Below are 27,604 nucleotides of genomic sequence, written 5' to 3' on the forward strand. Positions count from 1 at the left end.
GCTCTGCCTCAGGCCTCAGCGAGCATCACTGGCTTCTTTAAAGATCACACAGCAGTCAACATTTTATCAGCACTCAACAAACAAGTTAAGGTTTGGCTTAAATCTGAAGGTCTCTCTCCCTTTGGCATATTCTGGGATAATAGAACAAATGTCAAATCAGTACAAGATGGCATATTTACAAAATTGCACCCTGTTTTGCATAACCTAACGATGCAGCAGTTCTTAAGGATTGAACATTTCAAATCTGCTAGCAGAAGACTGCCAAATCTATGACTGTTTCATACACTTGCCAAAAGCCTATCAAATTTTGAGCAAAATGCAAAATAAATCTCCTCTACAAGTTAAATCAGTCCCTTCTGTGTGTTCCAGGCTGCCCTCTTCTCCCAACAACAAGGCTCAAGACTTGGGTCTCATTCTGCTTGCCCCCGATCCTACCTTCTCCTCCAACGTGTATTTATAAATCCATGCTCTCCGCAGTCATATGTCCTGCCTTACTGACCTTGATTTGGCCTGCTCTTCCCACAAGCCTTCTTTAGTGTTATCCCTCAGTTTATTGGACCTGCTTCACAGATCCCCAGGAAACCGGCTCAGTCTGCTACTCACATGTCCACCGTGCTACTCAGCCTCATCCCTGTTTGCAGCCTGTGGAGAGCATTCTCTGCCCCTTCCTGGATCTCTCTAGACTGGCCTCAGATAAATGCCCTCTCCCGCTCCTACTTCTTGGTATGTATCTGTTATGTAATGTTTTTGTGCCTGTGTCAGTAAAATCGAGATACTTGAAGCACTTATCTCATAGAATTTGAGGGAGAATCGAACCTACTAGTTCATGTAAAGAGCTTAGGATAGTGTTGGGTCACAAAAGCAAGCATTTAATAAATAAAGGACATAAATGAAACTGGATGCCCCTGGATGAGGGGGGTGGTGGAAAGGCAAAACCTTAATTTCTTGTCCACTTCCCTTCCCCTCCCTTCATGCTTGGAAGGTACAGAATTCCTGGGATTCCACAGTCATAATTGGGCAATCACTACTCTTTTTCATACATATTAGGCACTTAGTCTTATTTAAGTTCAAGCTTCATTGCCTACTCTCTTTTACTTATCTCCAAATATTTTGTGGGCACGTTTTGTCTCAGCAACAAGGTAATGTCTGAATGGTTAAAACCCCAAGGCCCTTAAATGGGCGAATGAAAGTCGACCACATGTGGATACTTTTTACAGATTTGACTGGAAGACCGATGACTGACCACACTAGAAACTGGGCAGCACTTCAGTCAGGAACCCACTCCTAGAGGTTCGACCACAGTTGCTAATTGCTTGTTATTGCTGTTGGAGATGAGGCATGTCTCCCTGGCTGACTCTTTTGCTCAAGTCTGTCACCATTTTCATCTGCTGTGGACTGAGACTCACTGCAGAAAAATGTGTGAGTTCAGAGCGACACTGCCTATTAGCTGGGTTCGTCACCCTTACATTTTGGCTGCCAACTTAGAGCTTCTGGGACTATCTCTACGGAGTTTTAAGGAGATGAACATTTTCCTTCTTTGAGTTTCTGGTATCTTTTAAATGTGCGCCTGCCTTTCCACTTAGCAGTGGTGGGTGACTATTGACAAAAAGAGTCTTACGGAGTCACTGTCTTGGCACTGCAGGGGCCCAAGCCTTAGTTTCAGGGTCCTCTAATCTACACCGCAGTTTCGTAAGGATGGGAAGGGGCACGCTCGCTGGTTGGGTGTAGCCTCGGTGGTGCAGGCCTTTGTGAAAGCGGCACAGGGCGGCTTTCGGCAGTGCGGGAGCTGCACAGGCTCCATGGCCTCCCTGGCTGTGCCACTGGAATTTACGAATGGTCCCACCAAGTCCCTTTCCTGAATGGTGAATACAACTTTTATTTCACAAAATATGCTTCTCCCAAATATGGCTGGGTCATCAATGACCCAAGAATGAGTCCTTTTTCTCATTTGAGTTTTATTAAAAATTAATTCTCTTCCAAAGTCTCTAATGCTGGCTACTGCATTGACAATTCATTAACTGAAAAGGTGAACAAAGTTTAAGGTTTTGCTTCTTGCAACCACTTGGGGCCTTTCTATCCTGGATGTGCTGAAGAGAGTCAACCGGCCAGAGTAAGTGGGAATCATTTTCAAAATATGTCCTTCTGACCCAGGAAATGCACAGGGCAGTGAAAGCCTGTAAGAAATGATCTTCTTTGTCTTTTCGGAGAGGATGGGAAGATGGAGGGAGGGAGGGAGGGGAGGGAAGAGAGAGAGAGAGAGAGAGAGAGAGAACATGAACATAAACATAAACCACCTGGGGAAAAGAAGTAAAAAAAGATGGGGTCCAGAGGGGCAGCTGGGGCCTTGGAGGAAAATAGAATTTTTGAATATATTCTTGCCAGAGACAAAAGCACAGGCTCATTTAAAAAACAAAGGAGGGCAGCTTTATTCTAAAGCCTGCTGTGCACCAAATATAGGCACTTAGATTCAGTTCTCCACATGCAGAGGAAGTAATATATTAGGGTGGAAAGAATTCTGTGAATGCATTTGCCTCACTTTCTCCTGCCCACCTTAACAATTGCCCACCCAAATAATTCTTCTGAGTAACACATTGGGAACCTTTAGCTCCCTGGTACTGGCAGTTTTAATGTGTCCATTGCCAGCCATGAATTTTGTGCCAAGAAAACCCGACTCCTGGCGGTGGAAGGATTAAACAGTCCTCGGGTGCCATCTGTGCAGTGATTCAAAAGAGTAACTTGGTGCACCCAGTGTGTGTGTGTAGCCATTGGCAGTAAGAAGTGACTTCTGTTTACATGACTACCTCACCCCGGTGGAACACCTGAGGGGGGAGATAAAAATGGCCATTGCAGTGGGGGTAGGTTGAGGAAGAGCAGCACCATTGTGGGAATGAGGAGCTTACACAAAGGTCTGAAAAAGAAGGACACAACAGCAGATTAAAAGTTATTATCCTATAAGAGAAGGGCTGATTTAAGAGGAAACACTGTATTGGCAAATGTTCATCTGGGGAGGTACGCTTCTTTTGATGTCAGAGTTTGGACTTGACCATGGGCTTCTAGGTTCAAAGACTTTTTAATGTGGGAGTTTTAAGTGAATTTTTGACTCATTATCCGCCACCTGGAGTCAGGGTTAGGATTCTGGACAGTACACCTTCAATGTTTTGAGAGTTTGTTTTTAGTACATTGGGCTATCTAAAAAGACCCTTTGGCTACCTAATAAATGTGGTGTACTAAAGGAGGGATGGTTTTCAAATATAAGCATCTTGCTCAGGTCATTGACCAGAAAATCCCATCTGTGGAATATGAGAACTGGTGGAGACACAGTTTTACAACAATGTTTCCCTGGAAGAGTTTTAAGGTTTATACTTCATACTGAGTAATCAAAAGAATGTAATTTTGAGTAAAACCTTGAACAGCTAATAATACCCCAGAGGGGAAACGGGGGTCAAGAGAGGTAAATGGAGGATTAGAGAGATCTGAGGAAAATGGCACACATTCCAGAGAGGATGCCACTCCTCCAGGAGACCAGTACCGGTCTCCTAATAGACCATGGAAGGGAAATGTCATTCCAGGCCAAGGGAAAAGATGACAAAGCCGCAATAAGGAAAAGCCCCCAAATACTCAGAGAACGCCAAACAGTCCAGGTAAACTGGGACACTGTAGAAGGGTGTTGAACACCCGGTGAAAGTTAAGTACACAGGGAAGGCCCGCTGAAGTGCTGTGGATGGGGGTTCATGTCATAGCTCTGTGGGGTATAGAGTGTAGAATGAAAGCTAAGGGGAGCAATTGGGTTCTCGTGGTGAAAGGAGAGGTAGTCATGTGACAGGAGCAATGAGGTTATGAAGAAAGGAAAGGGTGTCTGAAGCAGCTTATTAGCCACGAAGGAGAAAGAGCTGGAAGAATTGAGTCCAAAGTATCAGGTGGGACAATTAGCCAAAGTGGGGTCAGCCTGATTACAGGGCTGCTTTGTAGTGGGAGATGATTCGTGCATCTCACTTTACAGGTTGTTACTTTTCTCTTCTTGACTGAAAAACACATGCAAGAACAAACACAGATGTACACTCTTCCCCACCCACCCCACACTAGGCTCGTTAAATAAAACGGAAAGTTAAAGGTAGAAGTACGCTGTCTTTACTTATGTTGCAAAACTAGACATTTTGAATTTTATTGTTTTGATCAAATGGCTTTAGAATCCATAATAAAACATATTTTCAAAAATGTACAGATAATGCCCAGAGACATGTATCAATATGAAGCCCATTTCTTAAGAATTATGGCACAGATAAATTGCTTCCTTAAGTTATTCTTTTTTTCCTTTCTTTCTAATTAACTGTCCAGGGAAGAGGTTTGAATTTCCTTTGGAAAATGTAAACATCAGATGATTCGCCTTGTCATCTGAAGTTTCAGAGTTTTTGACTAACACAACAAAATCAGAACCCTTCTGGATGGGCCAAACTGCTAGAAGGGTCCCTACTACTTAGCCTAACACTCCCATCCATAGCAATGCGGCTCTGGCTTTGCGGCAGCATCCACACTAGCACGTGGGGCTGCCAGTGGCAGTGGCACCCAGATCATATTTCAAATGCTAGAGCCCATCTGCAGAGCAACCTGCCCACCGAGTCTCCAATCAGGCAACCGGCCTGTTGGATGCACTTAAGTAATTAGGGTTCAAGGACTTTTCAGGGTATCACCCAACTGCACCTTCTCTTCACTTGCATTACTGAACTCGTATGTGAAAAAAAACTGTATATATTTGACTATGAATAAGAAAATTATAGGCTTGTGCATACATCTTAATTATGAAATACCATAAAAATTGTAATAGATAACTAAAAGTTTAGAGTCTTCTGGGCTCTAAAAAATATGCTGAATTTGACATGTTTTCTAAACTGAAATTTTTATAATTAAAGTAATTATCTGGTGTTGCTTTGTATTTCCAAATGAATGCATATTGTGACCTATATAGCATACGATAAAGACTGTAATTATGCAGAATATAGTAGGAGAAGCTACTGGAGTATCTTTAAACCACCTGTGTTATTTTTTTCTACAAGAATTTTGTTGGAAATAAAATATATATATTTTATGGATAGATACAATTTTAAATGTTCTTAAACCACTTATAAATAGGTTATAAAATGGACCTGGTTCCTCATTTCTTACCTTGTAGTGGTCAAGGTTGTCTTTTGGAGTCGGGAGACCCATGTAACGTTCTGTGTATACTGAGTCTTCAGTGGAGAAAAGAAACAAAAGTTAATTCATACAAAAAAACCCTTTTCTTTCTTTTTGGGGGTTACTTTATATGCCTTGGTATGCCTTAACTTTGCATATATCTATAGCATGACCCTCAAAAGTATCTCCTCCAGATCATTTTTGTCTGGCTTGTTAATGTGGCCAGGTACCTGCTCAGAACCCTGCCTTTCCAAGCTCATCCTGGCCCATCCCCACGCAGCCCTCGTGATGAGGCAGAGAGAGATCACGCTAGGTGACCTCCATCAATAAAACCCCATCAATAATCCACCTTCAGGAGAGTCAAATGGGAGGTGCTAGGAGTTCAAGAATCTTTACATTTTCACCTGATCTTCTCGAAGAATCTTAATTAGGAAGTCACTTCATGCCACAGTTGCTTTGAATGTTTTAGTCCTGACACATTGTAAGCCCTAATTTAGAATATGCTGTTACACTTTGGAAATCTCTAATAAAGTTCAATTACTAGTTGCTTACTTAAATCATTGTTTTTTGGCAGGTTGAAATTCTCTATGATAAAAAAGAGAATTCGGTTATTCATTTGCTTTCTAACCCCATATTAGCTCAGCTACTTCATCATAATGCAAGTTAAACACTAACTTTCTTCTCTTTTGTGGAGATGCATCAATTTTGATGTAGTAGTAGTGGAGTATTGTAAAACAGATTACATCAACATCTGTCTGTTGAATGATATAAGATGTTTAATCTACAGATATGATAGAAAAACATGAATTATTGGTTTGGTTATTTGGGGTTATTAAATATGTCTTTGCTCTATTTTAAAATTTAATTACATATCATGTCTATTATATCATATCTATCATATATATTAAATATATATATTCACATATATATATCCTAAAATATCAGGGAGAAAATTTGCTATGGCTGAATTCCAATATAACTTAAAAAATCTGAAATGGCTGTTTTGAAAGATGCCTCTTTAAATGCCTAGATTACAGTAAACAAATAAGTTCAAGAATAGTATGTTGCCATTGTGCTACCTAAGTTAATGGCTTGAATTTCACTGTAATGGTACTGGTTTTTTTAACACTGATCTCATTTATTCTTTAAATGAATGTATCATCAAAACCACAACCTTAAGCAACATTCTTCCCCTTTTTGTATGACTGGCACTGTAGATTATAACTACATTAATAATGAGAATTAATTGTTCCATGTGTCTTCTTTTTACGTGCCATTTCTATGGGAGTCTAAATATCTTCTTCCCATATTGGTAAGAGCAATATTTTATCAGTTTGATTACAATGAATATAAACTATATGTAATTTTACATACCTAGATGACACTGAAATAGAAAATGTAATATTTTAAAGGATGCTTTATAAGATATTCATAAAATGCTTATATATTTTGATATTTAAATATGAATAACAGGTGGCACATTTGACAGGGGAGGGGAATTTCCTTTAAAGGCAAAATAAATTTTTCCTCAAACTACCACAGACTTTAATTTTTCTTGTCCTAGAACATAATAACCCTTTCTCCCTGTGCTAACCAAATTTATAAGTGTAAGAAGATGTGAGATTTTTAAAATTGTATTTTAAAAATGAATAATGCAGTTTAAACCTTTAGAAATATGCCTTCAAATACCATTTATGTGTTTATTCTCTCTGATCTTTTATGTAAAATTGTTCAAATCTACACATATAAGAATTCTAGAAAGTTCCTATGTGTTAGGTTGGTCTATCTACATTTAATGAAGCTCTCTTCTTATCATTAAATGGTTCGAAACTCAAAAAGATTATTTCTATTATTTTATTAACCACCAGAGGTCTCCAAAAACAAGCCATCCAATAAATAGAACAATTATTAATATCAGGCAGAAAAGTGTTATATAAAAACAAACTCACTGGATGAGGATCAAATCCTATGTTCTTCACTTTTTAATAAGAAAGATAGCAATGTATTTTCTTTTTCACATTGGCTTCTCCTGATTTGGAGAGACTTTTAAGAATCATTTTCCACAAGATTGATACTACCATATGTTAGGGCATAAAATATTTAATGAGCATATTCATTATCAATGATTCTATCCTTATACTACATAAAGAACTTGAGATGCGGTTAGACAAGGCACAGAAAGAATGTCATTTCCTTATCGCCTCCGACTCTTCTCTTACCCACTGTTGCATTACTCACTGCACCCCCTTGGGAATTATAGCCTTACATGTGTATGGTGCCTAGTAGAATAGGATTTTCTCAACGATGAAGATGATAGTCTAGAGTGGCTTTCACTTTCTTAGAGACATTGGAGAAAAACAAACCCCCCCGGAATTCCTGTCTCTCCTCTCCTCTTTCTGCCCAAAGCCCTGCTTGTGTATGATCTACACCAGAAGAGGAAGAGCTCCATGCTTCTTTTAAGCCCAACAGTCAAGTTAGAATACAGATAAGGAAAGGTTTCTCTGCAGAAATGTAGGATTGGGGATGTTTTGGAATTTGGAAAACAGAATTTGTTTACGAGACTTGTCGGTAAGAAATCTGGAAAACAGAATTTGTTGAGAACTAAATGTGTAGATAACATATAATGCCATCCAGCCTTTCACGACAGCAGAATAAGTGAGATTATTTTATTAAAGGTGTCCATAAAGAGCGAGTTAGATAAATCAGCTTATTCACTGTAAAAACACTGAAACCTAAAAAGGAATGGTTTTGTCATTTGAACTCAAGGTCAACACTCAGTGTCTCTTTGTACTCGATAACAATTACATACCATAGAACTCCCAGGCGGACACGGGCGCCACGGCTATTCCACACTTGAACACGCCACTTCCCGCTCCCAAGACCATTGAGGTTACGTACCCTCCATATGACTAAGGAATGGAAACAGTTATTTTTACGGAGGTAAAGGAATTAAGAACATATGGTAGGCGAGTTGCAGTTTCCACATTTCTCACATCTTTATATACTGTGCCTCTTTAGAGATAGAAAGCATGGTACCAGAGGCTTAAATTGGCCTTAATTGGGCAGTATCTAAAGACTATATTTTCAGAGCCTTAGTCCCTTTTCTTAGTAGGTGTAAGGGGAAAAAGCATTGAAAAGTTGCTGGGTAGTACAATTAAAGAAAAAATAAACACAATAAACAGTAAATCTTTACTGACTTTGACTCATGAGAAAAGTCTCTCCCTACTGCCCTTCCTCTTTCCCTCCCTCTTCCTTTTCTTCCTCCCTTCCCTCCCACCGCAAAATAAAGTGTAAGCTTGGCTAGTAGGAACTCACTGTCTAGAGATCTAAGACATTTTATTTGGTCCTTCTTAGATTGAAATGAGAGACAGGATTTTCATCTTAAAATATTTCCATACAAAAGGTACAATAGTATCCAGCCCTGGGTTGTATTCACTAAGAAATGTGTATAGAGCCATCAGCCAAAAAAATACTCACCCAGCCCCAAATTGCAATTCGTTTTTCATCCACAAATCCCATTTTTGAAAATTGTCTAAAATACATGGAAGAAGTCTACGAATTAGTATTACACTGTGTATAGAAAACAAAGGGAAATGCACAAGTGTGACATTTGTTGTCTGTTTCATTCTGTTAGAAACTAAGATATATTACTGCCAACAATCAGATAAATACCTGAGACAAATGTCTATCATTTTAACTTCAGAGCCAGATGAATAAGATCACTTTTGTTGGAGTCCATAAAATTTGTGTGTATGTGTGTGTGGTGTATGATTCACAGAAAACAAATCCTGGCAGTTTTTTTTCACAGCTTTATACAAAAATTTGCAGCCCAGATGCACTTTTCTTTACATAATTGAATTTAAATCTCTCCAGATGTTTTTCAATTTCAGAGAGAATGCCTCTGCCATGGAGAAATACAGGGGCATGGAGAACATCTGGGTAGGGCTTAGAAATGTATCTGAGCTCCCCCTACCGGAGAACTTAAAAACCATTGTCTAAATCACGGTGTCAAACCCATTTTCACTGGGGGCCACATCAACCTTGCAGTTGCCTTCAAAGGGCCAAATGCAATTTCGACTTCTGAACAGTTAAGGAGTAGTTACATTTATACAGTCCTAAAATTATTTTGGTTCTTGGAAGGCAACTGGGAGGCTGATGTGGCCTCTACTGAAAATGAGTTTGACACCCCTGCAAATAAATTCCTTCTAATGCTGGGTGTGGATTAGTTAGCTTGGGCACCATAAATCAGAAAGACTTTTCCTGGTAGATTAAGAAGTCTTTTTGCCACACAACTGTGTTCAGGATTGGAATCCAGGTAAACACAGAAGAAAAATGTTTTATGCTAAAAATGTCACTCTTGGCCTTACATCAAAAGATAACTTATTTGCTTTTTAAAATATCTAGCAATTGGGACGCTTACCTTTGTAGTATTGAGGGACATGGAAACCCTTGCTTTGACCTATATGTGACTTTGAGAATCTGAGTTTTCAACTGATAATGTATGTCTTAGGCTAACCCAAGTTAAACAATATCAATTAGGCAATATTATTAAAGAATTTAATGTACTTTCATCTCATTATCTTCTTCATGTAAACTTTTAAAACTTAGAATAGATATGCACAAAAATATATACCAAGTCATGAGTGTGCAGGTTGATTAATCTTTACAAAGTTAGCATAGCCTTGAACAAAGATACACCACCTTACTATCACCCAGAAGTCTCTGGGTCATTTCTCCGTTGCAAAAGGAAAAACATGTAATGTTTTCCTTTTATTAGATTACATAAAAATGTCAACTTAATCCTTGCCATGGTTTTGACTTTACGTGAATTGGGTCATGTAGAATATGCTCCTTTGTGCCTGGCTTCTTTCATTTAACAGTCTGTCTGTGAGATTCATCTGTGTGGTTGTGTATAGTTCTTTTTGGTTGCTGAAAAACTATTCCATTATATAAGTACACTATAGCTTATTACTTTTTAAAACTAGAGTTTTCTATTGTGGATACTCATTTCTGTAATGTTAGACCTTGCCTCGGTCAGCCTTGAGAGACCCAGCAAACGATGTCCTCTCTCACAGAAGACCAATTTGGATAAACAAAAATTTATTTAAAAAATATTACAGTTTCATTCTTTTTTAAATCCTCAGCCAATATATTTAATTGATTTTAGAGAAAGAAATGGGGCAAGAGAGAAAAAGAGAGAGAAACATCTATGTGAGAGGGTAACATCAATCACTTGCCCCGAGACTCAAACCCTGATCAACTGGGAACTGAATCCACAACCTTTTGGTGCATGGATGATGCGCCAACCAAGTAAACCACCTGGCCAGGGCCATATAGCTTCACTTCTGAACAAATTTGTCCCTTTTTAAATATACTCTCTGTTTTTTGGTTTTAAGGAAAATACTTAATTTTTTAAAAGATTTTATTTATTTATTTTTAGAGAGAAGGGAAGGGAGGGAGGAAGAGAGGGAGAGAAACATCGATGTGTGGCTGCCTCTCACCTGGACCCCACTGAGGACCTGGCCTGCAACCGAGGCTTGTGCGCTGACTGGGAATTGAACTGGCAGCCCTTTGGTTTGTACCCTGCACTCAACCCATTGAGCTACACCAGCCAGGGGAAAAATACTTAATTCTTAATGTTTTTGTAAGAGACTCAGGGATGCTCAGTAAATTGACATTTCTTCAGTTGTTCCTTTGCGTAAAGGCCTCTCTCCCACCCATTTAATCACTCATGATTTTTCTGCATTTCCTGGTTTATAATTTCACAATATTATTTTAAATCACCTACTTATTATGTATGCTTCTGCAGACATCCATGAACTTGGTTATAAAAACTCAAAGATTACATTTCCCATTTACCAGTTGAATACAATTGAATGTAAGAGTTTGGAGTCAGACCTGGAGTCTGCCTCTGGCGAATTACCTAACTTAAGAACGTCCATTTCTTTATGTGAAACATGGAATGCCAACATCCACCTCCCAGCTTTGCTGTGCATCTTTAATGGCAATGCAGGTGAAACAATTTTCACATTTACATGTACATTAAGGAGCAACCATCTAAGTCAGATCACACTTCTCCATAGTCCCACAGCCGGACAGCACAAGAAGTAAATGTGATTCCTACTTTATGAAGCCTTTATAATTGTGAATAATGAGGGTTGAGCTCCATAATTTTTTCTGTAGTCGACATAAGGTAACCCTCATCCAGGCAGCTGTGTGAGTCACTTCTAGGGCTTCACTCTCCTCCAGAGTAAATGAACACTGAACTCTCTACTTATCCCTGACTGCAGGGTTGGTTTGCTTGCTTCATTAGATGTTTACCCAGGTGTACATTTATCCCTCACTGTGTCCCTGTGTTTGGTGAATTTTGAGTCTCTGTTCCTTTAAGGCAGTAGCACATAAGTCAATTTCCTTTCTACAGTCACTCACAGACAGGGATTTAGGAAATATCTTTTTTTTAACTTTACATAAACCTGTAATGACAGAGAGTTTTATCTAAACATGGTTATCTTCAAAAAAAAATCCACTCCAAGGATGAAAAATGACAAATTCATGCCAGGTCACTTGAAATTCTTTATACTTTTTGAATTTAAAATATAAATTGTGGGGAGAGGTAATCAGATGAGCTTTGAATTCATCTCCTAGTCACTCACCTGGCTGCTTCAATTTGATCTTCAACTTCAAGTGTTCCCAGTCTTCTGTTGATTGCATGCATGATCTTATCTCCTTGGTAACCACTTCCTCTGCCATCAAAGCTAGCTACTATAATGTTTTCTGTGCTTGCAAGGTAAGTAGCCCAGCTGAGTGAGAAGGTAGCATCTGCTTTTTGACTGCAGGGACCTGCATACCTGTGGAAAAAAATTTTTTTAGCCTGCGTGGTTTTCCTGAATTGAATAAGGAGTACTCACATGTCCATTCATCATGGACAAGTTGTGTGCATCTTTTCTAATCCTGAGCCTGAAGTCGTGCCAGACACCAAGGTATCCACAGTAGGTACTCTAAGACTTGGCAACATGACTGTAATGGCCCAGTGCTTCCTTCAGAGATGGCAAAGGTTGCATTTTTGAAGATTGTTATCAAACAGACTTCTTTGGCCAACATTTTCTAAGTCATATATAACTTGGAAATCAAAGAAATTAAGTCTATAATAGTTGGGATAGGGAGTTATATTATGAACAACAAATGCAGTTTTGGAAATACCGTTCTATATCAGCTTACAAACATTCCTAGAGCACAGGTGTATTTCCTAGGTTGGAACTTCCTTAAGGACTTTGACTACTGTATGATATCCACTGCATTTCCTCCACTATTCAACACACGTTGCACCCTACCCACTCCCCATGGTCCAAAGAATGAATGGCCATGATTCCTCAAATCTTCGAAAGAGAAAGAAATAGACTGTGTTGGAAATTGGGTACGGTGTTAGGCCTTCTATTTATGAACAAGTTTAACTCCTTTGTATTTGAAGTCTTCACAAGCTACAACTTACCCCACACACAACTGTATGCAAAATTTCTCCCAAGCCCTCTCATTTCCCTTCGTTAATCAAGAGAAGCTCCCATCACTCGCTCATTGCTTTTCATTTCACTATGTCACCTTTGCACCTATCGGACTCCTAGACCAAGATCTTCTCCAATAACTCTCTCCCCTCCCCAGCCCACATCTTCTACTCAGCTGTCCACTGCCCTTCCATAGGCTTAGACAAGGCCTGCTTCATGCCTTTACTAACATCTTCCTCCCTCACCTTAGAGATGGCAGTCAAAAGAACTTCAATTTTACACAAATTATTGTACTACTTTAATTATAAAATAAATATTATAACATTCTAACTTGAAAAAGGACACAGTCATGCATTTCTTGGGCAGGGCCATAATTTTTAACATTTTTAAAGATGAAATGCTTTGGTTCTTTCAATGATATTAAATTTGGCAAAATAACAGCTTCCCATAGTAGCAGTTATGTATGAAGTTACCTAACACATCCTAACACATCCTAACATTAAACAGCATTGTTTTTAAAAACAGAAAACAAGGATTTAGAAAACATCATATCTAAAGATGTGAAGAGCAAAATCATTAAAAAGAAATAGACGCACCCTGGTTGGTGTAGCTCAGTGGATTAAGTGTCTGCCTGCGAACCAAATGACTGCAGTTCAATTCCCAGTCAGAGCACATGCCTGGGTTGCAGGCCAGTTCCCAGCAGGGGACACATGAGAGGCAACCATACATTGATATTTCTCTCCCTCTCTCCTCCTTTCCCCTCTAAAGATAAGTAAATAAAATCTTTAAAAAAAAGAAATGGATGCTAAATTTATTTTTTTAACTTTCTTAATGGAGAGGCCTAATCACTACTCACTGGGTAAAGAATATAAAATATCACTCCTTTCTAAAGGGTCCTTTTTTAGACTTGAGGCTAAAGCCTAAAGCAAATTAGTGTCACTACAGTCAAAACTAGGCTTAATGAAAATCAGATAGCACATTTGGAAATTTAAAATATTGCTCTCCTTGAGCTTTTATGTTTTGTTTACATGAAATTGTAAATACAATAGAACAAGGTTGTGTCTAATGCTACTATGTGTGCCCTTCCTTTTTATGTTATTATTATTTTTTTGGCTAATAACAACAGAAGAGTCAAGCTGCTGAGCTTGAGCTTCAGTTTTCTCTTCGAGATAATGGACCCAATAGAATTTGGGTTTGCAGTGTGAACAAAGCCAGGCAAATTAGCTGGCATGCAGCGGGCACCCAATACACTTGTGTTGTTTTTAACGAGGGGAATGAATCACGCTCAGACAGGAAGAGTGGAATTGTGGCATTATGGGTGAAGTCAGCGCAATTTTAGAAGGATTTAAGTTAAATGTATTCCTAATAATTATGAAAGATATTTTAAAAGGCTGCCATATATAGACATTACATGAGTTCACAGTCATTGCTCAAAAACTGGTGATTTCAGAACTTTAAGATTTGAAGAAGTTTGGGTTATAACGAATACTTTCCTGTATCACATGCTTTTCTTCACCAAAAAGAGGAATGGAAAATACCAGGCAGTGATATCTCTGGAACTAAAGAAAAAGAAACCTATTGTCCTATTGAAACAAAGGCAATCATAAAAAATGTTTTGGCTGAATTTGGGGGTAAGGAAACTCCAGAGGCTATTCATAACCATCTTGCTCATTAAAATCTCCACAAGGAAAGGATGAAAATGGGGACTTGAGAATTCCTTTGGAATTCCCTTGGAATTCAGGGAGACAAATCAAAACAAAGTCCATACGCTTGTGTGATGAAAGAAGAGGGTCTCTCTTCTCCATTACAAAGAAGGTAGAAGATGCATGTTTGGGTCTGTGATTGCAAAATAGGTGGAGGAAATAGTAAAACTGCAGCACAGTGATCGAGGGAGAGAGAAAGGCTGTGTTTTGCTTCATTTTTCAGTAAGCTACATTGGGCCAAAAAAAGTATGATAGTTAATTTCTAAATTTTTAGTTCCCTCCTCTTGAATACTTACACTTCTAATAGTAGAGGATATTTCTTGGATTTATCAAAATTAGGAGGCAAGATCATCTGATACCAAAATTCTAAACAAACAGAAAGATTAATTAGTGAATTAAGAACAATGATTAGCACATGATTTTGGTTCCTTATCTGTTAGTGATAAATTATATCTAGAGTTGAACAGTTTTTAAAATTTAAATAGAAAAGGAAAATAAACCATTTGCATTCAGCATGCTTTTAAGAAATAAAACCATTCTCTTTCAGGTTAAAATACTAGTTTAGATTAAACAATATGAGTTGTTTCAATGTATCTGTTAAGTACATCAGTGTCTTGTAAGATAAAAGTGTATTTCAAAATTGCTAATGTTTTGTTTTCATGGTTCTATTTCTGTTATCGGGTCTACTTATCTAGTTTGTTTATGGCTTATGTTCTAAGTTTGCCTCCAAAATGTTTTCCTCTTCTTGTATTTCCTTGAAGATATTTAGGATATTTAGTTGGCCCCAACTCTATTTTAATGACATTTTGGTAATTCTTTGGTAATTCTTTGCCATCTCAGACCGCAGAGTGCAGTTCCCGTTTGCAGCTGTGCGTTTCACAGCAGGAACTCAGGTTCACACAGAGCAAACTGCTGTGCACGCTTTAGTGACCTCTCACAGACCTGTTTGGTTCTCTGTGCTGGATTTAACCCCAGTTTAATAAAACTTGTCCCTAAGTAATGAATTGGTTTTCTTTGCTCCCAAATTCAGGATAATGAACTTGACTAATAAATCTAAACGAGAAATAAGTGATAGTTCCATATTCTAACAAGATCACCTCCAGCTTCAATAGATTTGACCTTTGGGGAAAATTTTCCTTCTCTCTAGAAAGACTTCTTCCTTGTGTTTATCTTTGTTTTTATTTTCTGTTACAATTATTCTAGCTGATGAAAAAAAGAAAGATGTAGGAGTCAAATCTTTATGCAGAGTTTCTTCAATTTCTATTTTACTAATTGTTTTATTCCTTTTGATTAAATGTGCTTATAAGGACAAAAATTTTAGTCCCTATTACATTTCAAATTATTGGTTGATTATAATGCTTTTAATGAATATGCCAAACACATACTTTGATCTGTCTTTAGTTAGAATCAGCACTAGTGGATTGGAAGTATTTTAGTTCCATCTTTTTGAGGGTATGCAGCCGGTTCTTTGGGGGATTGTTTCTAATCTCTAGTCCCATCTCCCCTTTCCCCCTCCTAGCAGACTTCCCAGGGCCTTCTGTTGCCAGAATTTGAAAGGTATAATCACCTTCCATCTGGACCCTCCCCTTCTGGCAGCTATACCCTTCCTTTTCTATCATATTATCCACCCAAACTTCTGGTTTCTTTGACTGTAAAACCTTTGGAGCTCCCCACTGTTCACCAACTAAAAGAGAAGGTCACATTTCAGTATTCAGTGCTTTCTGCACCTGGCAGTCTAGTGAGCTCTCCAGAACTCGATGCCCTTGCCAGTTGAGCCTGAATCAAGGGGCAGCTGCTCTGGCAGTACTTGGGAATTTCTGACAAGCTCAGAATCCTGGGCCCACCCTGACCAGAATGTGCACGCTAACAAGGTAACAGGGCAGGAGACATATAATGTGTACTGTTTGAACAGCAGCGTTCTAGGCTGTTCTTCAGAAGCACCCTACACTCTGCAGTGCTTTTAAAGTTAGACATTTAAAGTTAGATGAGTTGATAAAAAGGACTTATCTAAGAAAAAGAAGATAAAAAATATGAACAGTGAAAGGACAGCTAACTCACAGTTATTAACAACCACACCTAAAACAAAAGCAAACTAAGAGGACAGCTAGATCAGGAGTGAACCATAGAATTGGAGATCACATGTAGGGTTAGCAACAGGGGAGTGGGAGAAGGAGAAGGGGGAAGAAGGTACAGAAAATAAGTAGCATAGATGGTAGGTAGAAAATAGATAAGGGGAGGGCAAGAATAGTATGGGAAATATAGAATCTGAAGAACTTGAGACACATGATCATAAACTAAAGGGGGGAATGTGGGTGGGAGGGGGTGTGCAGGGTGGAGGGGAATGAAGGGGGGAATGGGACAACTGTAATGGCATAATCAATAAAATATATTAAAAATAAAAATAAATAAAAATTCTACACTGTATTATATCAAAAAATTAGATGAGTTGAGCCTTTTCTATCATTATCTTATATTTTAAAAATCAAAAATAAATCCTGCTGATGGGTTTCCTGCTTATTTATGAATTGTCAGCCCTTTAAAAAAAGCAAGCAAATAAAATAAAAAGCAAGCAAATAAAATAAACAAATTACAAGATTTTCTCCTCAAAGAAACCCATTTTTCTTAGTGGTCCCTGAATATAATCCATGATCAAGCAATCAGGCCAGGAACTGGGCTAACTCTTGAGGCATAAGGGTGGAGACAAATTCAAGATTTATCTCCTGAAGCTACTACCTTTTGCAGCAACATGGATGGAACTGGAAAGCATTATGCTGAGTGAAATAGGCCAGGCATTGAAGGACAAATACCATATGATCTCACCTTTGACAGGAAGCTAAAGAATAAAACAAACAAGCAAACAGAATAAAAACAAAGACACTGAAATAGAGAACAAGTGGGCAGCGACCAGAGGGGAGAGGGAAGGGAACTTAAGGGGAAAAAAGGGGGAGGGATTTTGAGGAACAAGTATGAAAGACACAGGGATGAGGACTGGGGGGGGGAATGGGAGGGAGGGGGGAGACTGGGCGGGGTGGGGTGGGGTGGGATGGGAGAAATAGATTAAAAAAAAATGTACTTGAAAAGTAACTAAATAAAATTTAATTAAAAAAAAAGATTTATCTCCTGAGACTGAAGTTTCAACATTTTATAGTCAGCCTTAATTTTTGCTATACAATCATCTTAGATATTTTTTATCTCTTTGGGTTAAGGCAACGTACATGAGAATATTGTTAAGTTAAAGACACAATTAAGACTTAATAGGAAAACAGAGTTACAATTGAGATAAATGATGCTGTATTTTAATGCAAAAGAATGTAAAACTAGTTAGTAGTTCTTGTGACAAAACATTTCATAGGAAAATAATTTTAAATTAGAGTTAATATACTATGAAATACATATTTTCAGATCAAGTTATTATACTTAGTTTTATTTTTATTGGTGTTTTCATGAAAAGTTCTATCTATTCCAAGAGAAATTTAACTTACTTGTTTCATTCAAAGTAATAAAGTTCAGTTCTTTTTTTGGCATCTGGACATCCTCTAGCATTTTTTTCAAAGCTGAATTGTCTTCCAGAACTCTCAGTTCTAAACAATATTCAAGATATGGAAATTCATTACAATGTGAAGAAGCTGGATTGTGCAAAGCATAACAAACAAGTGGGCAATTCACTGATGGGACTATACATGCTTCAGGTTATAAACCTTGTGTTCAATGTCATTGTTAAGACACTCTAAACCCAAAGAAAATCTCAATACCCTAAGTAGACTTTGGTTCTATTTACACACGCTTTCCTAAAAAACAAATGAATGGTGAAATAAGAGAAAATACCTGTATCATTGCTGCTGCTATGCAGAGTATACAGGGGGAGCCCAGGGCCTGTTAACACAATCAGGAAAAATACATTTTAGTGAAGTACTCTTAAAAAAAAAGAAGATAGCATATGTTTCAAAAATAGCATTTATTACTATTTAACTTTGACATAATTTCGATACTATTTAACTTTGATAGAATAAATATCATAATGGATAAAGGACTTGATAAGTGTTAGCTTCTTTTCCTTCCTTAAAATAAGTGCAATTTGAATGTGAGCATGAGAAATATTACCAGAAAGGTACAGAGCTCAGGAGAATGAAGAAATGAACTTCTGGACCTGCTGGTGCCTTGGTCACGTTATCATTTCTGTGCCTAATTTCTTTATTTGTGTACTAAGCCATGGGTCCCCTGGAGAGCTGATGTGCTGCCCTGCTCTAAATCCACAATTTGGGGAGGGTCCGACCTCAGGGCCTGCCCCCAGGGCCTGCCCCCACAGGGCGGGGCTCTGGAGGCAGCCTCACCCAGGGGAGGGGCCGATTTCCCTCCCGCCGCCTACACTGCGGAGGCCTGGAGCCTGGGCACATCTGCAGAATGCCTGACTTGGCTAAGCAATTCCTTCCTGGCATGCAAAAGTGTTTTTCTCACCCTTCCATATCTTCACTATTTATCCCAACTGTGGTAGCTGCAGAGTAGAAGGTAATGCATAGAAAAGCTATTTTCTGAGCTATTTAATTTTATATATTTGTATAATATTAATTTTTACTTGATCGGAACCACAGTTGAAGGCATTATACAGACCTGGGTTTGAATCCTGGCTTACCTGCCCTGTGACTTAGGACAATATATCTATGCTTCAATCTCCTCGTATAAAGTGAACATAATATTACCTACATTTTAGAGTTTTCCCAAGGATCAAACAAGATCATGAATATAAAACTTTTAGCACAATGCTTATTATAAAACACCTGCCCAAGAAATGGTGACTGAAAACAGCCATAATAAAGAGCCATTGAGAAAAATATAAGAGTAAATAAAATATGCCAGTAAAGAAAGATTCAGATAACTGATTTGGAGTCCCCATTTTGGTGAGAAACAGTTCTGTTCAGAAGACCCAGATTCTTTCTGTCACTTTGAGAGGTAATTCAGCTGAGAAGTAATTCAGCACAGTGCTTAACGGAGGGCTTGGGAGGCAGAGGCCTGTGTTCAAATTCTGCCTTTAGTAGCTATGCGACCTTTGGAAGTTCTGTTGGCTCTCCTTGTTCAGGCTTCTTCATTTACAGTAAAGAAAACAATAATAACAATAGAAACAGAAGACAAAGCAGTGAACAAGCTGGGTAACAGGCACCATTCACATACATTTCTCATGAAAAAGGGCAGGTGCAAAAATGATAATTAAAACAACACTGTATGTGCATATATAAGGATGAGGTGCCTCTGTTACACATGAGCTCTGGGGTATGATTATTTTGGGTCTAAAGAAGCCTCTTGGTTAGAAGGGGAAAGAAAGGTGATTAACTCACCATTCAGACATGAGTGACAAGATGAGGACTTACATAATTTCAAGAACTCGGATTCAAAAGGAGAGAACTGAGCAGGACGGAAAGAATGTTTCCTAAACTGGACACAGAAAGAGAGACTTTAGGGATGGAGACACTAAGCCAGGAGGGTGGTAAGAAGGTTTTCCAGAGAGAGGAGGGGCCATCAGCCGGGGAGTGCGAGGGGAGTGAAGGCTCACAGGCAGGGGTGGAGGAGCTACTTCAGACAGACACTGTGGGACCCGCTGCTGCTCTGCCGCCTTGTAGCCAGTTCAGACTTACCCGAACATCTCAGCTGATAGTACTTTGCTTCTTTACTAAATGATACAGAATAGTACTGACACCTTTCTGGGTGCAGCTCACAAGTAACACACGTCACCTTTGTGTAGTTACTGAGTTGGATTCTGTAAACCAATGATGGAAATTAAGTGTTTGGTTAGAGGGTAAGTGAAAGACAGAAATCGAATAATGCCATATATTCCAAGATGTCAGATTGCCAAAACAATCCTTAAAAACTTTTAAAAGTGTAAAAAATATACAACAATTGATCAATAACCTCAAACCTCCCATTGTTTGGAAATATCACAAAACATCTAATGAAATCATTCTCTTTTGTTGACATGCAGATTGATTTCTAAAGGAATAAAAGCATTTGGGAGCAAATTCAGTTTAATATATTAGTTAGGACAAGTTCCCCCTTACCCTACCCCATGAAAAAAGAGTCAAGGAATGTTGCACCAGCTTAAAAGACTCAAGTCAACTTGATAAATATCTTACTTATAAAGATTTCTTTGTCCTGGTTTTCCATTATATTCATTACTAATGTAGTATCTGGGAAGAAAAGAAATGAAGTATATATTAATTATGTTCTTTAAGAAAAGTCAAGTACACTCCATGTAACCTAACACCAAGCATTAGTGCTCATCCAAGTGCTTGCTCTTCTTTCATTCTTTTCCCTGCCCTCTTGCCCCCAGACGCCGTCTTCCCCATCATCTCTAAATAGGAGATTCTTTTTATTTATCAGACTAAAATATCTCAATGCAGGGAGTGCTCCCTTAACTAAAGTGGCAATTAACATCGCAAAAGAAGTCTTTTGTAAGAAAAATTTAACTGGACAACTAACCTAAATTTGAGACACCATTTGCCCGTGACGCTTTCCCTATTTTCTGATTTATAACACAAACTGCTAGGCGGCAGCAGGCCCGTCTTCCCGAGAGCAGCAGAGCCACTTCGAAAGAGACCCTTCAGAAACTGCTAGGGGCAGTGGGCGCATTCTTCCATGGTGAGACGGGAAAGGAATTATAAACGCGCCTGAGATTCTAATGAACATTAACACTCCCTTCCCCACCAGCTTGGGGGAGCTGACAGCCTCCGAGAAGCTCTCCCGTTCCCAGAGGAAGGCCGAGACATGGACAGAGAAAATAGCCTCGTCGAGCCTTCGCAACATTCAGTGCCAGTTGAACGGAACAAAGTGCCCCTGGGTGCTGGTTCGCTGTTCCAAGATGGTTCAGAAAAAGAGGCTACAGCTCTTCTAATGCAAAGCAGGTAAGAGCAAGAGGTAGAGCTGCTTGGTGGCAGGGTATCAAATCTGCTAAGCATATGTGAAAATCATTAAGGCTTCCATATGTTAAAAAGAAAAAAAGTCCTGAACACATTCCAAACAGACTACTCTTTATTTGTATGAGATTTCTCCCTATTTCTCAGCAAAGAGGGCATGATCGTGACAAACACGTTCACCTCCTAGAGTACTCACAGGTAGTCGTTGGTAAGGGCTTCTATACTGATGACTTCCCAGGCTCCGTTTGTAATAAATGTGCAATTCTGATTAGGCTTAAAAAAAAAAGGTTGATCAGACTCTCTCCAACCAAGATTAAGAAGAGGATTAAATCACTTATATCAGAAGTTCAGATAACCTCAAGTCTTTTTCTTGGGTCCCCCTACCCCATCCACCTTACTGGACGCCACCCAGGAATTTGAAATAGCCTGATTATTTGTACACATTCATCGATTACTTCAAGTCAGTTTTTAAAAAAATGGGGAGGGGAGATGAACCTGAAAGGAATTGTGTAAGAATACTTACTTTCTCGTCTACTTGGAAAAGACAAATGTGTTTGTAGCCTTCACTATTGCTGATGATCTTGTAGAAGCTATTCCCGTCAGAGGTGAAGTGGGGCTCTGCAGGCTTAAACTGGAAAATATTAGGAAAAAAATGTTAAAGCACATTAGTCTCATCTCAGTACCAACTTTAGTTTTAGAAATGAAAACACCTATGCATAAAACCCATGCTTCATTTACTTGCCAAATGAAACCACAGTGTCTTGAAAAAAAATTCTCCTTCTAGAAAATGCAGACAAAAAGACCTAATGCCTCGAGAATTCTTTTGTGAGGAGTGAATGAGGGAAGGCCCAGAAAGAGGCTGCCACAAGATACCCGACACATGGCGGTGGTTACTGCTCTTCTTGGACACCTTCTCTCTTTGGGGGATAACTCTGACTCCTGACTGACTACAAGGGTGTAAATGTTAGCACTGGCTTTTCAGTTTCAAGAAGTAAATTTCCTCCATGTCACAAACGTGCTTTCTCAAAACACACTAATATTATATTTGACTGTTTCAGGTTGGCAGTGGCTTGTAATTTGAGGGATTTTTTTCCTTTGCCTATATTTTACACAGATTTCTTTTTGAAAGTCAGAAAGTCTTTCATTATTTCTGGACCAGATACCATAAGAAATGTGTCTTATATTTCAGTACAGAAGCATTCAGAGGGTTATCATTTTATTATAAGTCTTTTCATTTTGCTAAATAAGATCAACAGTTTACCAAAAGTAGTTGTATGAAAATACAGAACAGAATTTCCATTTTTTACAGTTCAATAAAGATAATTATCAGAATGGAATATAGTTCAAGCAAGATAGTATCTGCCCCAGCCTGAAAAGAATCCGCCACTTAACAACTTAGATTTCTTCACCACATTGGAGAGCAGGTAGGAGATGGTCTTTTAAAATTGTTGGTGCACTTTTCCTCGATGTTTCCCCTCTCCTCAGCTCCCATTTTGGGAATGAAGAAAAATGCTTCCCTGCTCTATTTAGTGATTCAAAGCAAATTCATTTATGGAGCAAGCTGAGGCGTGCAGTACACTTGGTGTTCTCATTACAGAGCTCGGAAACACATTCCCCTCTCTAGACCTGTGTTCACAGCCTTATCTTTTTAATACATTTCCCTGTTTCCCCTGGATGGAGTTGTGCCTAGGAGAAATGTGTGAAAAGTGGCATCTGTCTGGTTAAATACAGAGAGGAAAAAACATATTTTTTTCAGAGAGTCGTGAGGAAGTGTAGCACGTCTCTTGCCATGGAGGAAACCACTTTTCATGTTGGCAAACCTCTCCCCTCTGCCCAATCAATGCCTGAGGAAAAAGGACGTGTGAATACTCTCGGAGCTCCCGGCCCAGCTGGAAGGGGCCAAGTTCTTGAACTGGGGGCCCTCTCATCAATACCCAATGAGAGGTGAAATCTTGACGTGTTTTGTGTCACGTCGTTTCTCTCTTAAAGGGGACTTAATGGAAGTGGTCACAAAAATTAGGTGAGATTCCATCTTCACCTTTCACATGAGGTGCCATGATGGCTGGAGTTCCTTCATCAACTTGCTTCATTCCATAGCTTACAGCTCCATGGTCAATGATGCTGCCCCAGGTGGAGCATGCTGGGAGTGAAAAGCCTGAGAAATCTCTGAGGGTCATTGTGCTTTCTTGGATTCAGCTTTGCATCTGGGGACTATCAAAGTGTGAACCCACATGAGTATGAATTCCTCCAAAGAGAGCTGCATGGGAGGATGAAGTGTATGCCACTGAATTTCTGCTGGGTGTCCAAGTAGTCCCATCTTCTGCGTTCGTGCAGGCTATAAATGCAAATCATGTTTTCTGTCTCTGAAGCACATAGCTTCAAATATGAGGTCAACAAGCACATTCAGTATCTTGGCTGCCTTTCAGCAATGGTTGTTTTTAACATACCAGGAGCTACAATTTGCCCAGAGTATGCTTTTTGTTTTGCCTGCTCCTCATTATCACTTCTCGGCCTTTTGGCTGAGATCAAGTGTATGCTCTTCATTGATTTTCCACTTGCCCCCTTACTTTTTCCAACTGACTATGTTAAATATTTTCTATAAGAAGATATCTCTGCAGGGAGCATTTAAGTATTTCGAGAAACAGGTCAACAAATATCTCTATTATTAACAAATCGCATAGGGCCCTTGTTTGTTATATCCACATATGAAATAGCTCTGAGTATGTGATGCATACTACAGAAAAACCCATAACTCTTAAATACTTACTCTTCCAACCCAGCCAGTAGTACTCTCTTCAATACGCTGTCGTCTCTAAGGAGGAAAAAAGGAAAAGTGTTTTAAAAGGGAGTGAGATATGAGTTCAATCTTTTAGTAACAATTTGTGGTAATATAAATAAAATTTCACTTAAAATAATTAAAAACTTCTCCATTCATATACTTGTATCTATGTTGGCATTTTTTAAATATATAACTATATTATATCATTTACCTCTCTTACCTAGAGCTCTATTCTGGGTCAAAAGCCACCTGCCGTCTTGGAAGCCCTACCAGCATTTCAGTTCAACTGGTACAGAACTGAGGATAATCTCATTATCTCTCCTCCCTCCTGACCAGCTTGTTCTTACTCCTCCATTCTTCCCCTGGTGGATGGCCAGTTCACCCAAGCCATAGACCTGGGAATTATTCAATACTCCTACTCTTCTAAGGAGCCAGTCACCCACTTCAGCCCTGTCATCTGGTTCTTTGACTTCTCTCGTCTTTGTCCACCACTCCTGCCTTAGTTCGTGGTCTCAGGCTTTGCTTGGTATGTTACCCTAATCTCCTGGTTGGACACTCTGCTGTTCTTCCCTTCTTTCAGGCAGCTCTCCACTCTGCTCAGCCCACAACCTGTATCATTTGACAACAGATAGGTCTATTTCATTATGATCCTCTCCTCTCTAAAACCACAAAATAGCTCCCCATGTCTCACAAGATATGTCCAAACTCCTCAGAAGGGCACCTGTGCCTTAATTTGGATCTCTGACTTCAGTTCTCACTATTATCCTTCTCTCCCAAGCCCTAGTCCTGTGTATCTGCAGCCCCTGCATGCTCCAAGCTGTTCACAATGCACAACCTCTGCTCAGAGGGGCTTTATGCCCTTATCTGCCCTGCATATGGACACTTTATTCCAGAAGGCTCCAGGTCTCTCCCACAACATCTCCCAACCCACCCCACTATATCTGTCCTCAGTCAAGTCGGTCATATTCCTTTACTCTACATTCCTTGCACTTGGCTTGCATCTTTTTAGGGCACAATGCCCTGGTATTAGGGTAGTTTAATTGGCAGAAATCAAAGAACTTTGGTTTTACAGTGTGCGTTCTGGCTGCCATGTGATCAGAGCAACCTCCCTAACCTTACCAAGCCTCAGTCTCCACCGTGTGTGGCTACTGTGACTATTCAAGAAATGGTAACTATTATTACTGACTTTTATAATGGAAATTCTTAATAGAAGATAAAATCTGGGGGATTTTATCAGGCATGCCATTGAATCCTTCCTTCCTTCCTTCCTTCCTTCCTTCCTTCCTTCCTTCCTTCCTTCCTTCCTTCCTTCCTTCCTTCCTTCCTTCCTCCCTCCCTTCCTTCCCAATGCTCAGCACAGAGCTTGGAACGTAATAGATATTCAATGCCTGCTCCATAAAGACACGAATGAATGAATCAAAATGTGGGTTGCCCAAACTGTCTAAGGTAATAACCTGTCCTGTACCTAACTAGGATGGAAACAGCTAGGGGAGGTGCACAGGACCCATTACCAAAAAAGCAGTTTATAGAAGTATTCCTGATTTATGCCGCAAACTTCCACAGGCTTTACTCCTCCTGTGGAGACTTGGCCCCTGAAGGAGCTTTAACCCTGATCCACCAGCCTGGCTGCACCTTGTGGTCGCCTGGTGTTGGGAACTGCCCTGTCTGGTTTCAGGAGCTGTAACCCCCCCATGGCTAAAGCTGAGTGAGCGACCTTCGGACCAAAAGCCACTAAGGAGACAAAGCTTATCTCCCTGGCAGGAGTGCTGCTTCTGTTTCATCCATCTCTGGCCCCCAACATTTGGTCGGTTAGTCAATGATGGGTACCACCCCTCAGAGGGGGGGCAACCTAAGCCAGACATGATCACTTGGGAGGCCCTCAAGGAAGGACTCAGGGGGCTGCAAGAAAGAGGGGGTGATAGACCCTCACCCCCCACTTTGACGAAGCCTGAGTCCTCAGTCTCTCTGAGAGAAGTCTCTGAGAATTCCTTGGCTGTCTGCCTCCTCTGCTTGACTTAAGCCTGAAAACAGTGGCAGAGGGTGGTGCAGCCCTGTGCTGGGAATAGTGGGCTCCCCAGGTGATCAGGCCTGAGAAAGGATACGTAAAATGCTGTGAAGCCTGCTTTGCTAAGAATGCTCTTAGTTAAATGATAAAGGTCTGGGCAGAAAATGAGTTTGTTTTCCCAAAGTTTTGTAGCCTTTTAGCTGATAGACCCTGACTTAGAAAAAACCCTAACAGTTTGTATGCTATCTACTGTTTACTGCCTGACAGTGATTAATAAGCTGTATCTGAACTCCTGTGCAAAAAAAAAACAATAAAAGCCTGTCTAGGCAAGGGTCGGGGCACTCTCTTCTTGAGAGGGTGGCCAGGCTGTTCTGAGGCTCTCCCCCCCTTGAGGGAGTAGCTGCGCCATCCCTTTTCCTCCACAGGACTTGGTAGTCCGTGTGAATTTGTCCTGATTTTCCATCCATAACGCCACGGGCACTGCAGGCCAGTGCACCTGTCACCCTGGCTGTGCCCTCACCCTACCCCATCCCAGCACCTCAAGGTTGGATCAAACTTGCATGTGCTTCAGTGTTGCCACCCACTCAGACTGGCAGTTATCTATTTAAATTCTAAAGCTTTTTGCTGCCTACCAGCTTTTTGCTGGTACAGTATAGATTTGTCTCATGTATATACTCAGCCTGTCATTCTCCATTTCCTGTATTTTCTCTATTGAAATACACTTCATTGACCTTTCAGAGCCTGGTGCTCTTGGACTTTTGAATGTTGACATCAAATTCTGTCTCCTCGGTTTCCAATCACCACCCTTCCCAAGTGATAGCATCCACAACTAAAACAGTGTAACTAGTGAGTGAACGTGAAACAGAAGCACCAACAGATACCAGATTGCTAAAAATTAGTCAAGACTTACTCACTGCCTGAGGGTCAAAGAGTTGGAAAGAATAGAAGTTCAAAGTTCATATCCTGACCCCCAAACTGTTACTCTCTCCCTGTGCTCCTCAGTGATGACATGTAACCTCAGAAACAGAACATCCCATTTAACCTTACCACCAAGCAATCCCATCTTCCACTGGACTCCTCATAGTCACAGATATCTATTACTGAATAGTTCTGCATCCTCCGGAGCCACTGCAAAGAGACCCTTTCTTCGGTTACCCATGTCACTTCACACAAATAGTGATCCCTGGAAGAAAGGAAGGAGGAAGGAGAGAATAATCATTTGCACATCCTGGCACAAATGGACATTTTACTCAATGCAATGAATCTTAAAGGAAATACAGTTTTAAATGGTTATTGAAAGCATGTAATACCATTGTATAAAAAAAGGGTTCTATGGAAAGTAACCTCACAGGGTGATCTGACCATAAATTCCTAACTGGGGAGGCCACGGTGGGCAGTCATGCCCCAGTCTAACTTCTTCAGTAAAAGGTTTATCTTTGCCTTGAGGAAGCCTTGCCTGTTGTTTTAGTGCACCTTAGAAAGGTCTCTTTTCAGCCCCTCAAAAGAAAAACCACCCTCAAGAGAGCACATAATTGTGTTAACTATCC

The 27,604-nt window shown here is 39.8% G+C and overlaps 1 protein-coding gene across 1 annotated transcript in view; it reads right to left on the minus strand.

Annotated features, from left to right (window-relative positions):
- Window positions 1–27,604, minus strand: part of DPP4 (dipeptidyl peptidase 4) — an 83,384-nt gene that overhangs the window by 8,345 nt on the left and 47,435 nt on the right. Inside the window, exons 11-23 of the mRNA XM_053665143.1 lie at window positions 27,105–27,240; window positions 24,041–24,085; window positions 21,797–21,904; window positions 21,470–21,546; window positions 20,494–20,547; window positions 19,999–20,120; window positions 18,197–18,244; window positions 17,854–17,952; window positions 14,668–14,737; window positions 11,823–12,017; window positions 8,647–8,701; window positions 7,979–8,078; window positions 5,161–5,225 (exon numbers count right to left, since the gene is read on the minus strand). Coding sequence (XP_053521118.1) covers window positions 5,161–5,225; window positions 7,979–8,078; window positions 8,647–8,701; window positions 11,823–12,017; window positions 14,668–14,737; window positions 17,854–17,952; window positions 18,197–18,244; window positions 19,999–20,120; window positions 20,494–20,547; window positions 21,470–21,546; window positions 21,797–21,904; window positions 24,041–24,085; window positions 27,105–27,240 — 1,174 coding nt within the window. The remainder of the gene's footprint in view (window positions 1–5,160; window positions 5,226–7,978; window positions 8,079–8,646; window positions 8,702–11,822; window positions 12,018–14,667; window positions 14,738–17,853; window positions 17,953–18,196; window positions 18,245–19,998; window positions 20,121–20,493; window positions 20,548–21,469; window positions 21,547–21,796; window positions 21,905–24,040; window positions 24,086–27,104; window positions 27,241–27,604) is intronic.

Source organism: Artibeus jamaicensis, unplaced genomic scaffold (genome assembly GCF_021234435.1).
Source record: "Artibeus jamaicensis isolate MK-2021 breed Jamaican fruit bat unplaced genomic scaffold, CSHL_Jam_final contig_391, whole genome shotgun sequence".
In the NCBI taxonomy this organism is placed as follows: domain Eukaryota; kingdom Metazoa; phylum Chordata; class Mammalia; order Chiroptera; family Phyllostomidae; genus Artibeus; species Artibeus jamaicensis.